Source organism: Penicillium rubens (assembly GCF_028828025.1).
Source record: "Penicillium rubens strain IBT 27055 chromosome Unknown utg000001l_segment0_segment0, whole genome shotgun sequence".
Classification (NCBI taxonomy): domain Eukaryota; kingdom Fungi; phylum Ascomycota; class Eurotiomycetes; order Eurotiales; family Aspergillaceae; genus Penicillium; species Penicillium rubens.
Genome location: NW_026890599.1, coordinates 4,844,226 through 4,857,426, shown reverse-complemented (window position 1 = coordinate 4,857,426; position 13,201 = coordinate 4,844,226). Strand labels below are relative to the sequence as shown.

Below are 13,201 nucleotides of genomic sequence, written 5' to 3'. Positions count from 1 at the left end.
TTAAGATCTGGTCAATATGGGTTAGGAACAATGAAGCAAACATTAAAGCTAGCTCTATGAACACCTGTGATGTCTGTAATGTGCATATCACGACTTGTCTCCACTATTTTCCTCTTTAGGAACTTGTTAGGAGCGGACCCTATGTTGTAATGTTTCAAACAGAAACGAACCCACGTTTTGATTTATACCCACTGGGGTAGGGTCTTGTCAATGGCCGGGTAGATATTTAAGCCACGGTTACCCCACTTAAACTAGAGAATTTTCCTAAAATACACTCTAGGCAGCGACTTCAGGCCTTCTTTATTCCAATTACAGTGTTGTAAAATTCCACTTAAGAACTGATCTGCAGGGACTAGATGTATGATATTGTTCTAAGAATAGTTGTAGTTAAGTGTAACCTCCGCTGACTGATTGGTCTTCTTTCGGTGGTGAGACATGGCGGGGTAGGCGAAAATCTGTAGGATTTCGATGAGATCAAATCAATTGATGAGACGAAAACTATAGTCCGCGGATCTATCTGGGCAAGCGAACGCAACTGAGAAGAAGTAGAATAAGAAGTAGAAGGGAGAAAGCTAGGTAAAAGCACTAGCACTAGAGGTAAGAACCTGTCTAGCAACCATATATACAATGGTGTTCCCCACTTCGAGGCTTCATTGCTTCTTCATTGCTTGCCTTCGCTTATCTACCCGGACTCATTAACAGCACCGTCCCGGTCCTAACCGTTCAAAGGCAGTCAGCTATTTTTGTTCACTTATATTCCACGTCACGAACCGACCTTCAAATTAGAGCAATTTTCACAATTAGTGCAGTTTACCATGTTGGAACAATTATGACAATTGACACAGTTCTCCATATTGGAGCAATCCTGGCATTTGCTACAACTTGTCATGTTCGAGCATTGCTTGCATTTTTCACAGTTCGTGCAGTTGCTGCAGAAAGAACAGTCGACACAGTCATCACAATTGGAGCACTAGAGTTATTTATAAGTATGTCTCAGAAAGGTTATGAAGGTAGCTTGGTGGTGTGGAGGTAGAATTATCTAGATGGTGTAGAAGCATACATCGTTGCACCCTGCGAAGTAGTATTTAGTACTGCTAACCTATTTGCAGAATGTGGGCTCACCTTTGCAATTGTGGCAGTTGCTATTGTTCTTATTTCCGTCATCGTCTCTACAGAAGTAAAATTAGTTAGTGGATTGGGTCTATTGAAAGAAGTAAATATTAGCGAATGGGGAAAGGGTCTGAACTGACTTGTTGTGGAGTGGAATTTGCGTCATGCTGCCCACCTCGCAGATATTCGGTTCACCAAGAATGCGAGTGTTATCTCTTTTAGTATGCAGAATTAAAAGAAAGGAATCTTTTAATGACTCTGCTAAATAGGGCTCATATAGATGTAGGTACATGATAACGGTCGTTATGTCAGTATGACGTAATCAGTATAAAAGTCCACGGAGTGCATGTCATGTCAGTCCATGACAGGTTGCATTTCAATGTAGCCCTGTCTGACAATAACTGTTCATGTACCATTCTCTGCTTGCTAGGGTCATAATACAAAAGTCCGGTTTGAAATTCAAGTACTGTACCGCTTCATTGCTATGGGTGCTTGATTATCATGTGAGTGTGACTGGATATTGAAAGAGCCTCTTATAAATTAGCATTAATTGATATGTTGTATATACATGTCATAGCTTGCCCATTGACAAAATGTACACCTTATTTGTAAACGGAACACCGCCAGAAGGAAAGAACAAGCTCTATGTCTGTGCAATTCACGTAGTTGGCGAAGACCCTCTTAAACCTTGTTCTGGACATTCTTGCTTATTGCACGGACCTTGTGGCCATACTTATACAACACAAAGGGGGTGGGGGCGCCATGATAGTTCCGACGTGTTGACGATTGTCAAAGGCCAGTGGGGCCGATGTTCTCATACATCTTGAGGAAGGACATGTTGGGCTTGAGCTTTGCGGGCAAAACAGCTGGAACTTGTCGATAAAAGATGAAGATTAATTAACATACCAGTTGTGACTGATCCAGCCATACTGTTCACACCAAAGCGGGTGTCAAAGACATCTTGTGTCGCACGCTCGATGGATGATGGAACCGTCATTGCAATGGCAATCAGAGCGCATATGAACGTGGCCATCCATTTCTTGAGTAGTGACCAATTGAGGGGATTGCTCGGGTCATTATCCCTCCAACCGACCACCAAGACAATATCACCGTTAGCTCCATTCGGGTGTGAAACCGCAACACCAGGTACAAGAAGCATATCAGTTGACAGAACAGGCTCCTTTTCTCCTTCTGCGTCCGGACGCATTTGACCATCCGCTTTTGCCTTAACCAAGGCTGGCGAGACGTTAGAACGCAAGCTGGAAGTTTTGGCTCGGGCGTGTACCAAGCTCTCTTCCACCTCTCGGCGGAGACGACGATACTTCAAAATTGACTGCATATGGAGTTCCACTCGATGAAGATCGCTGGAATTAACTCGAGTACCGAGACAAGCGGAGAGAAGGGCAGAGACTTCACTCCTCGAGGGAGTTAGGGGATTTTATAGTCGATATCCCCCATTTCAACGTAATTTTTTAATCTATAACAAGGATCAGTGTATGGATTTACCACCTCGACAGTTCGTCAGCGTGCGAAACATTTGGGGTTGGGCGCATTCCGACCTCGGACACTTATGGCTACAACGGTGCTCATCAATCGGCGATATCGCATTGGCCGAAAAGTCAGTGTCAGGCCCGCGAGGTCCAGGCAACCTTCCCCGAGATACTAAAGGAGGAAAACAAAGCCATTATCTCACGCTTGTAAAGGATAGGAATTATCTCTAGTACATCGTGCATAAAGATATGACCTCCACATACAATGGAGTTCCAAGTCGTATCAACAACAAAGCGATAGGAATCTCCCCGCTTGATACTAAGGCTACTTCTTAAAGAAATATCCATGGATATCTTCCTTTGATGACATGATGATGTGTGTTGTGGATTACCATATAAAGCAAAAAAAAAAAAAAAAAGAGTTTATTATATACAACCTGGCCCACAAATATGTCTAGAACAGTTATTGGAGGGACTACCAGTGAATACTGAGTTCGCTATTGTCAGGGAAGATAGAAATATATACTCACCGTGGAGTGCGAGGCCGAGTAGTATTAGTAGGCAGCCTCGGAATGGCCTTTGTCTTCCACCTCTTTCACTTTCGAGGTTCTAATGATAGAAAATGCTAAGTATATTGTGTCTTGTGATTTATTAAACTGTTTTCATTCATTCATTTCTATTATTGGGTCGGTCAAAATAGGGTTTTTTGAAGTCCCATAGGCCCTTTTTTATCTTCATTTTGATTTCGGAGGAAAGACAATGCTGCTATGTTCACGCTGAAAGAAACCATAGATCTATATTAGCCTTCGGTAATGAGGAGCTTGTCAAGTATTGTATTTTGAGTGCATTTGTTTGTTCTAAACAAGATAAAGAACAGTATCATAGACATTCACATTGACCCGGGTTCATAAAGAGGTTCTCAAGTATTTAAACGTCGACGAAGCCCATCCCAACTCTCCATATCATTCAACAGCCTTCAAGCAATCAACACCAATACTCAAAATACCCGAATAAGCCTACAAGCTAACCATCTCATTCAACACACATCATTTGTCAAGAACATTCCCAACATGCCTCGAACCACCTTGAGATTGAAGTCTGGTATGACGACATCTGCAGCGAATCTTAGGAAAATCTGGAGGCCGCTTGGTCTTGAAGTTGACAGTCCACAGAACGCGCTTGACCGTCAAACAGTCCTCGATGTTCTCCGAAGCGTCTACGATCCTTTGCTAGCTGCTTGGCTTGCTGGGCCAGGTCATACTTGGCAAAGCCAGTTTTTGTCCAGTGATGCCAGTAACCTGTTTCGAGGCCAGGTCATAGCTAAGATGCGAGATCTACCATCAGGCGTCCAATCGATAGAGTCTGAGGCAGTCCTTTATGAAATCCTATACGATATTCTTAGGTTTTACCGATTCACCGACCCCGCCTGGAGGGTACCTACCCCTGGCACTACTGCTCACGCTCCACCTGCTCCTGCTCCTGTCCCTCCAGCTGCCCCTCCAGCTGCCGCTGCTCCTGCTCCTAAGGCTCCGAGTGCTGCTGCCATGGAGGTGGATATTGCTAACCTGAAAATGCTTGCAGATGCAGCAAACCAGGTACTTGCGCCCACTGCTACCGCTGATCCTGCTCCTTCTCCTGCTCTTGCTCTTGCTCGTGTTCGTGTTCCTTATCTTGCTCGTGCTCGTCTTGCTAAGATTCCGAGTTCTCGTCGTACTCCGGGTCCTCGTCCTACTCCTCGTTCTCGTCCTCGTCTTGCTAAGACTCCGATTGCTCGTCCGAGTGCTCGTCCTCGTCGTCGTCCTGTTAAGACTCCGAGTGCTGCTGCCATGGAGGTGGATATTGCTAACCTGAAGATGCTTGCAGATGCAGCAAACCAAGTACTTGCGCCTACTGCTACCGCTAATCCTGTTAGCCCCCTAGATATACTTGCAGAAGTTGCAAGCTCAGCCGAGCCTAGTCCTGTGGTTTCTCCTACTTCATCTCTCGATATACTTGCTGCTGCTGCAAGCTCATTGCCATATGCTCCCGCTCCCGCTACTGCCGCCCGCCCGATCGGACCTCCTGCTCCTGGGACCAAGAGAAGTAGAGACGATGGGTCCGAGGATGAGTCTGAGCAGCCTGATAACAAGAAGCAAGCAAAGTAACCCACTCTATGTTATCACTTGCAAAGGTATGTATCTATAGGTTATTTTTATTTTTATTTTTTTCCAGATATGGCTATAGGGGTATTGAATATATAGATCTTTCGTCAGCATTCATATCAAAGAAGTTTCTTCGTTAAAATGATCGAGGCCGAATTCAAGGTTTCTCGTATACGTACTTTAAGCACCTTATTAGTTATACGTTACTGCAGAGATTCTAAAATTAAGTTCCTCTTCACTAATCATGTCAATATATTCAAGCACCCAAGGTGCTTGACTTGAATCAGGTCAAGAACAACTTGAATTGCCTTTGAAATCGGTCAAAGTATCAGGCACTAGCCAAGGAGATACTGTAGGAACCTCAGGCTACCATTGCCTTTCTTGATACACACATAGGGGTGGATACGAATACATAAAAATAGATTGCCTTCTTTGCTGTAGGAAGCCTACTTATCATGGGGAAAATGTCTTCTATCCATTCTTGATGGCTCCCTGCCTATCACATATAAAGCCACTAGGATTTTCATAGTTTCCCCAGCTTTTATTTTTTCTAACTCGGACAACTCTCAAACATCTTTTTGCCTAACATGCACGGTGGCATAGCCCAGTAGGGCTATACGGAGAAATCTCAGATTACCAACAGTGTAACAGTGACAACGACCTCGGAATATTGAAAGACATTTTGAAGCTTGATACCTAGGTATAGTCCTCATTTATAATGTAGATTCGAATCACATGACGACGGGGAAAGGCCCCAAGTCCCAAAGCGGTTAGTGGCGATTTGGTTCTTGGCACCCCGTGAGTTTTGCGTGTCGCGACCAACCTCCCCCAAGTGCCCACCAGCAACCCGTCCAATCATTACTTTAGGCCTCCTCTTCCATCTCCCGCGGCCTTGATCTACGCCATTGCTGGCTTTCCCTTGTTTTATCTCATAGTGCTATTGCGCTTTACACAGCAGACAGACTGATAAGCGGGAAAGGAGTTAACATTCTGCCGACCGCGAGAGCTGCTTGCTTTTGATCCATCATGGATGACACTCCCATCAACCCTGGTGCGGCCCACGAGAATGTCCAGTCTGTGACTGGCCTAGATGGCGCGGCTGATACAGCTCGCGAAGCCTCAGGTATGTCTACTCCCATATGGCTTTGATCGATGTTGCACCGCGTGCTAAATTCGTGGACAGGAGCGCAATCGCGCCAGGATTCGCCTGTGAAGAAGATTGAGAATACACCTGGATCAGACAACCCGATGGATGCTCCCGCGTCTTCCAAACCTCGGAACGGCGGAGTTGAACCGGAAGACGAAGAGATGGGTGGTACTGAGACCGACGCCAAGCCTGACGCCGAAGGCTTGGAGGATGCTGTGGGCGAGTCGCATCCGCAAGTGGAGGGAGCGGACGGGCTTGAGGACGCTGTGGGTGAAGAGCAACCCGCGCCATCCAAGTCATCTCTCGAAGCCGCCGCGCGTGAACAACTCGTCACACAAACACACGCCATCATCCTCCCCAGCTATGCGACATGGTTTGATATGAACACCATCAACCCAATCGAGAAGAAAGCTCTCGCCGAGTTCTTTAATGGCCGCAACCGCAGCAAGACACCTGCCACATACAAAGATTACCGAGACTTCATGATCAATACCTATCGATTGAACCCCATCGAGTATTTGACCGTTACTGCTTGCCGTCGCAACCTTGCGGGTGACGTCTGTGCTATTATGCGTGTTCACTCATTCCTTGAGCAGTGGGGCTTGATCAACTATCAGGCGAGTGGCCTTGTTATTCCCATTCAAACACGCCTCAGCTAACACCTCTGTAGGTTGACCCTCAGACACGGCCGTCCAATATTGGGCCGCCATTCACCGGCCACTTCCGAGTTATCGCAGATACTCCACGGGGCCTGCAGCCATTCCAGCCTGGACCAAATCACGGCGTCACGTCCGGCAAAGTTCACCCAGCCACGCAGCGTGCCACCTCTTCCATCCCCCCATCTAAAGACGATCTTAATCTCGAACTACGCCGCACCATTTATGACGAAAAAGGCAAGGATATCACCTCCTCCGAAGATAAAGACAAACAGACCAACGGCGACGGAACGAACGGCTTGGACATTGCTCAAGAATCCAAGAAGAAGGCACACTGCTTCTCTTGCGGCATTGATTGCACCAAACTTCGATTCCACTACGCCAAATCGGCTTCGACGTCAGCCAATGTAGCTACGCCAGACACCAAGTATGATCTGTGCCCGAATTGCTTCCTTCAAGGGCGAATGCCTTCTAGCCACAATGCCTCGGACTTTGTTAAGCTCGAGGACAAGGGTTACTCTCACTTGACCGACAAAGGCACTGCGTGGTCGGACTCGGAAGTGATTTTGTTGCTGGAAGGCCTGGAGAACTTCGATGAAAACTGGGAACAAATTGCGAGCCACGTTGGCACACGATCTCGGGAAGAGTGTGTCATGAAGTTCCTACAGCTCGAGATCGAAGAAAAGTATGTTGAAGATGTCCCTGAGCTTCGGTCTGGCAGCGGACGTGATCCCATCAGCCAGTCTGAAAACCCCGTTCTTTCTGTCGTGGCATTCCTGGCCCAGATGGCGGAGCCTGCAGTGGCTGCCGCCGCCGCCGGTCGGTCTGTCGACGAGATCCGCAAGGAGCTCCGGAGCCAGCTCGAGAAGGGACAAGGCAAAGGCAAAGACGCAGTCAAGGCCGAAGATTCCATGGACGTGGACCCCGCGCGCGAGGCCGAGCAGCAGGTTTCCGCCAAGCCTAAGGAGACCCTCGGCACCATCGCTCTGGCTGCATCCGCCGCACGTGCCGGAGCTCTTGCCTCACACGAGGAGCGTGAAATGACCCGTCTGGTCTCCGCTGCAGTCAACGTCACCCTGCAGAAGTTCGAGATCAAGCTGCAACAATTCAACGAGATGGAAGAGATTATCGAGGCTGAGCGTCGGGAGTTGGAGCAGGCGCGCCAGCAACTCTTCTTGGACCGGATGACGTTCAAGAAGCGTGTCAAGGAGGCCCAAGATGCGCTCCAGACCGTCAGCCTGCAGGGCCCCAACGAGCACACTAACCAGATGCTGGCTGATGCTGCTACTACAGGCATTGGAAACCACTACAGCTTCCAGCCTGTTGGCGGAGATATGCGGGCTGGCACCCAGCCCCTGAGCGCTCAAGCTGGTGCCGACTACAAGACCCTTGACCTGTAGGTTTCAATACATGTACGATAATCCCCATGGATCTTCTGAGAAAGGAACCCAAAGGGACTGCTTTTCGTCTCGCTGAGTTATGAATATTCTGAACTTTCTGGCTTGGAAAAGGCGCAAGTTTTGTTTTTCTGTTATCTGCTGGAGTTCTTTTCTGTTGATTCACCCTCTCTCCAGAAAGTGGATTGTTATTAGGGGTTGAACTAGGGGGTTGGGGATCTTTTTTCATCAACGTGTTTACTTTTAATCATATGTCCTTGATGGGAATCTTATATTATTACTCAAAGTAGATTGTAGTGCCTCTCATCCAGGCCCATTCGGATTGCCAGGTTGACCAAACGTTGCCATGTAGTATTTCACCCAGGATTCTCCAGTGGTTGGTTGAAGTTCACCTTGCTGAGATCCATCCTCATCGTCCTCGTTCCCGTCTATTGCGTCTTCATCCTTGTCCTCGCCCGAAACAACCGCAGCGGAGAGAGCAACTGCTGGTTCGTTATACCTGGGCCTTTTCAGCGGAGGCATTTCCAGGTCTTCGTTCAGATCGGCGAAATCGTACCCGTACTCCTCCCAATCGCTGCGGTAGACAGTCCGATCCCGCCAATTAGAAACATCTTCTCTCATTCTGCGCTCTGGCAGTTGCTTGGTCTCGTCCTCGACTTCTTCTGCCTTCATGGGTTCATGAAGGACGGACGGCACGGGTTGTTCCATCAACTTTAGGAAGTTGGCCTCTTCGCGATGGCTGGCATTCTGGTCTGCGATGTCTGCTTGCTCTTCTTCAGGGTCTATTTCCAGTTCGTCTGTCGGTGCAACTGGCGCTGTCGGTTCGGATGACTCTCGCGTGGCCAAAGGATCGTGATCAACGTCCTCTGGTTCCGATTCCGATTCCGATTCAAATTCGGGCTCTGATTCCTCTTCTGGTTCTGGTTCTGGCGTTGGCTCAGGTTCTGGCTCTGGCTTGTTGACTTCCATTTCCATATCATCATCCGACCCGACGTCATTGTCCACTTCGATGTCATCGTCAGTGATGTCGTGGTCTTCACTGTCCTCTTCGTCGTTTTCATTGTACATGGTTCCATCCTTGCGATACCGGGTCCATTCGTGTTTGTCGATGATCTCCTCGGCTTCTTCGTAGCTGAATACTGTCGGTACCCAGCCTTTCCGGTTGTTGATATCTTCTAGGACTGTTTCATTGCGACGAGCAATGTCCACGAAGTTGGGTCTGCAGTGCTTCATGTTGAGCACTTCAATGGCGGCCCGCACATCTTGCGTTCGAACATATCCTTTTCTGTCGTTCCCACTGCGATTCGAGCTGCGCAATCGCGACATTGCAAAAAAGAGGGATGATTGGACCAAGCGGCGTGTGACACTAACGGCGAGAGAGTAGAAGTCGACGGCAGTATCTGCAGTCATAGACGGGGTATGTCCATAGGCTGTGATCAGGTCTTGTCTCTTGGCGAGGTTCCACCAGTTGTTCTCCACTTGCTTTCCACCAAAGTTCATGAACAAGCAATAAGAAAGCCGAACCCAATATGGAAGGTTCAGCAAATCAGATGCGAGGCGGAGGTCACCTCGAGCACTACCGTCCTCGTTTTCCAAATCATGTGCATGAGCTCTGGTTATAATCCAGTGATCTCCGTGTTGCTTTGTTCCGGATTGAGCTTCAAGGAGGGACTCTTTCAACGATAGAACATCTGCATATTCCTCGAGTAGCCCACAACATTCTTGGCTGACCTCTGTAGCCGCTGGAACATCGCTTAAGACCGGCATGCGCTCCAGGTGCACGTCGGAAGAGTACTGGGCCTCCAAGGCTTTATGCAAAAGTCGGATGTATTCCATAACCTCGGGTTCCGACTTCGTACCGATTGCAGCAGCAAGCTCTTTGATACCGCCCTTGCCCTTCCGGTCCAATGCATTGAAGAACACTTCCTTCTCCGTGGGCGTCCACACCATCGAGCCATGCTGACTGACTTTATATGTGTTCTCAATTGCCCTCAACGAGGCATAATCAATAATCTCCGAGTTTTGCACAATAAGGTGGGAGTAGGCTCGGAGAAATGTGAGCGATCCACGCATTTGCGGGATGCGCGCCATAAGCGCATCACCGATTTGCCGTCCGACGCCATTGAATGTCGGGTCGCGATGGTAATCATATTCGTCAAGGCCCTGGTTTGGAGTTGGAGAGCGTTCAATAGACGAGCGGGGTTGCTCAAAGTCGGACCCAGGCTCAGATAGCTGGAAGTCGGAATCAGACTCGGCGTCGTCGTCGGGCTCATAGACGGAGGCGGAGTCGCTCATCGTTCAGGCTCGCAGGTTTGCAGCGCATACGGGACGTTCGGTAGCAAAACATCACAGCTGCGCCCTTAATGAAATCTGCCACGTCAATTTCATCAAGAGCTATAGAAACCGAAAAAAAAGTTGAGCTGCGGAGATCCACTATGAGATGCAGGCTTATCGATAAGCATGTTTGCACTGTTTGCACTCGCTTTTGAGCTTCAGTGAGACAGAGACCATTACAACATCGGCATGGAGTTCATAAGGTGTGTCTCGCGGTTGAGACTCCCAAGGAGATACTTGGTGAAGAGTCCTCTGCTGCAAAAGCCTTTGCGCCATGTGCGCTTCAATTCCACCGAGTCCCCAGTTCCTCCGAGCATTGTGCTCCGCAACTACCAAGAGGAAAGCATTCAATCCGTCCTGAAATATCTGGGTGAAGGCCATCGACGCCTAGGAATTTCACTTGCAACAGGAGCTGGCAAGACAGTAAGGCGGAATATACTCCTTATCCAACATCATACTGATATTTGCAGGTCATTTTCACACAGCTTATCAGCCGAATACCTCCTCGCGATACGAAAGCCACCAAGACCATGATTATCGTTCATCGACGCGAGCTCGTCGAACAAGCCGCGAAACACTGCAGTCTGGCGTACCCAGACAAGACCGTCGAAATAGAAATGGGCAAGAATGTTGCGACGGGAGCAGGGGACATCATCATCGCGTCTGTTCAGACACTAGCGCGGGGGCGCATGTACAAGTTTGATCCGAGTGCATTCAAGCTCGTGTTGGTAGATGAGGCTCATCATATAGTTGCTAAATCATACCGTGAAGCTCTGGGGCATTTCGGGTTGAACGAGCCATCTCCCAACGGACCGGTCTTGGTGGGTGTTTCGGCTACTTTTTCACGGTTCGATGGTCTCAAACTGGGCGCTGCCATTGATCATATTGTCTATCACAAGGACTACGTTGATATGATTGGTGAAAACTGGTTGGCCAATGCCGTCTTTACAACTGTCAAGTCCGGGGCCAATCTGTCCAAAGTCAAGAAAGATAGTTTCGGAGACTTTGCCCTGGGATCGCTTTCGGAGGCGGTTAATACTACATCCACGAACAACATCACAGTCCGGGCCTGGATGGCAAGTGCTGAGAATAGAAAGTCGACTCTTGTATTCTGTGTCGATATCGAGCACGCGCGGCGGCTTACCGCCGCTTTTCGCGACCATGGCGTCGATGCTAGGTATATCACGGCTAGCACACCTAAAGGCGTCCGTGTGGAACAGCTACGAGCTTTTAAAGACCAAGAATTTCCCGTGTTGTTAAATTGTGGCCTTTTCACAGAAGGCACGGACATCCCAAATATCGACTGCGTGCTCCTAGCTCGACCGACCAGATCACGAAACCTGCTCATCCAAATGATCGGGCGTGGTCTTCGACTTTTTCCCGGGAAAAAGGACTGCCATGTTATCGATATGGTAGCTTCGCTAGAAACCGGAGTCCTATCAACACCGACATTGTTCGGCTTGGACCCAGACGAGGTTTTGGACCACACCAGCGTGGGAGATATGAAGAAGAATGATGATGACCAGGGAAGCCAATCGGAACCCACTCCTGAGGCCGCTGAACCATACGATGGCTCAGACAACGACCTGAAACTCCAATTTACAACCTACGACAGTATATATGATCTCCTAGGAGACATGCAGTCCGAGCGACACATCAGGTCGTTCAGCCCGCACAACTGGGTGCGGGTCGGCGATGACAGATATATGCTTACTGATATATCTGGCTGGATCACGATTGAGAAAGCAGATGATATCTTCACTGCTCATCACGTCATGAAATTCAATAACCCAACAACAGAGGCACCGCAATTCACACGTCCTCGGAAGATCGCCACTGGCTCGGATCTGGAGAGCATTGTCCGCGCAGCGGATACCTTTGCCAGCACCAAGTTTGAAGAACATTACATCGCTTCTTGGAAACCTTGGCGACGGGCCCAGGCAACGCCGGGACAAATCAAAATGCTGAACGGAGCTCGCATTCGAGATGGCAATATAAAGCCCGAGGACTTGACCCGTGGTCAAGCGGCTGATATGATTACGAAGCTGAAGCATGGAGGCAAGAAGCGCTTCAAGGACTTGGAGGTTCAGAAACGGAAAAAGCTGCGGCAAGTGGATAACATGGCTGAGCTTCAAAGACGGGTTGATGTTAAGGTCGGGCCAGTCGAGGCTTGATGGGATAATGTGTGGTTTCTTGTAAACCATTGGAGAAACGGCACGTTGAAGAAGCGAGACTGTTCTAGACAGTCGCAAATCGCCTGGCGATTGCATGACCCTGATGCCAAAGAACTCAGGATTTGCCTAGAAAATATCTTCGCCAGGAAGATCTCCTGACAAGCAGAGCGCCAGCAGCCAGGCAGCACATCCCAACACTAGGGAATTTCCACAATTCCTGGAAGCTCTTGCGTATTTCCAGCTAGGATTAACCAGGAGTGAACTATTCCCCCCTCGCATCCTAGTAGGTCGGAGCTTTGGCTCTCAAGGGCTAGACGGAGTGAGATATAGATAGTGTGTGATAAGTTTCCTAGGAACAGGCAAGGAAATGATAGAATTTTTGACATGGTTACAAGGCCCTCAAGATTGAAGGTATAAATCGATCACGAATGTCTTTTAGAGAGCTAGCATTGACAGCAGAGGAGAAAGTACCCATCAAATTGTGATTCAAGCTGGTTCCAATATATCCATAGTCTATGGAGCTACATCACTTACATAGGTACACTTGACTCGGGATACATCTCGGCCTGGCGTTGGGTACTCGGCTCAAGACTGGAAGGATGGACGGCATGCCGAGACCAATCGAGGAGCCGGCGTACGCTGATAGAAACTCCATGAATATGACTCCGACTCTGATTCTGACGGTTTTTCCAGGACTATTCCTGATGGAGTGCACTGTTTTCATTATGAAACAAACAAAAATATAGCCCGGA

The 13,201-nt window shown here is 48.5% G+C and overlaps 5 protein-coding genes across 5 annotated transcripts; 3 read left to right on the top strand and 2 right to left on the bottom strand.

Annotated features, from left to right (window-relative positions):
• Window positions 1–1,899: 1,899 nt before the first annotated feature.
• N7525_001891 (uncharacterized protein) lies at window positions 1,900–2,449 on the bottom strand (the record flags this gene model as incomplete). The annotated part of the gene is made up of 2 exons (XM_002557454.1): window positions 1,900–1,976; window positions 2,017–2,449. 2 exons carry the CDS (start codon window positions 2,447–2,449, stop codon window positions 1,900–1,902), a joined length of 510 nt encoding a protein of 169 aa, XP_002557500.1.
• Window positions 2,450–3,670: 1,221 nt separating this feature from the next.
• N7525_001890 (uncharacterized protein) lies at window positions 3,671–4,744 on the top strand (the record flags this gene model as incomplete). The annotated part of the gene is made up of 1 exon (XM_002557455.2): window positions 3,671–4,744. The coding sequence occupies one exon, from the start codon at window positions 3,671–3,673 to the stop codon at window positions 4,742–4,744; it is 1,074 nt and encodes a 357-aa protein (XP_002557501.2).
• A 1,023-nt stretch (window positions 4,745–5,767) lies between these two features.
• On the top strand, window positions 5,768–7,944 carry rscE (uncharacterized protein; the record flags this gene model as incomplete). The annotated part of the gene is made up of 3 exons (XM_061212084.1): window positions 5,768–5,864; window positions 5,925–6,505; window positions 6,559–7,944. The coding sequence occupies 3 exons, from the start codon at window positions 5,768–5,770 to the stop codon at window positions 7,942–7,944; spliced, it is 2,064 nt and encodes a 687-aa protein (XP_061071310.1).
• A 300-nt stretch (window positions 7,945–8,244) lies between these two features.
• N7525_001888 (uncharacterized protein) lies at window positions 8,245–10,236 on the bottom strand (the record flags this gene model as incomplete). Its single annotated transcript, XM_061212083.1, has 1 exon — window positions 8,245–10,236. One exon carries the CDS (start codon window positions 10,234–10,236, stop codon window positions 8,245–8,247), a length of 1,992 nt encoding a protein of 663 aa, XP_061071309.1.
• Window positions 10,237–10,464: 228 nt separating this feature from the next.
• On the top strand, window positions 10,465–12,449 carry N7525_001887 (DEAD/DEAH box helicase; the record flags this gene model as incomplete). Its single annotated transcript, XM_002557458.1, has 2 exons — window positions 10,465–10,698; window positions 10,746–12,449. 2 exons carry the CDS (start codon window positions 10,465–10,467, stop codon window positions 12,447–12,449), a joined length of 1,938 nt encoding a protein of 645 aa, XP_002557504.1.
• Between the last annotated feature and the right edge of the window lie 752 nt (window positions 12,450–13,201).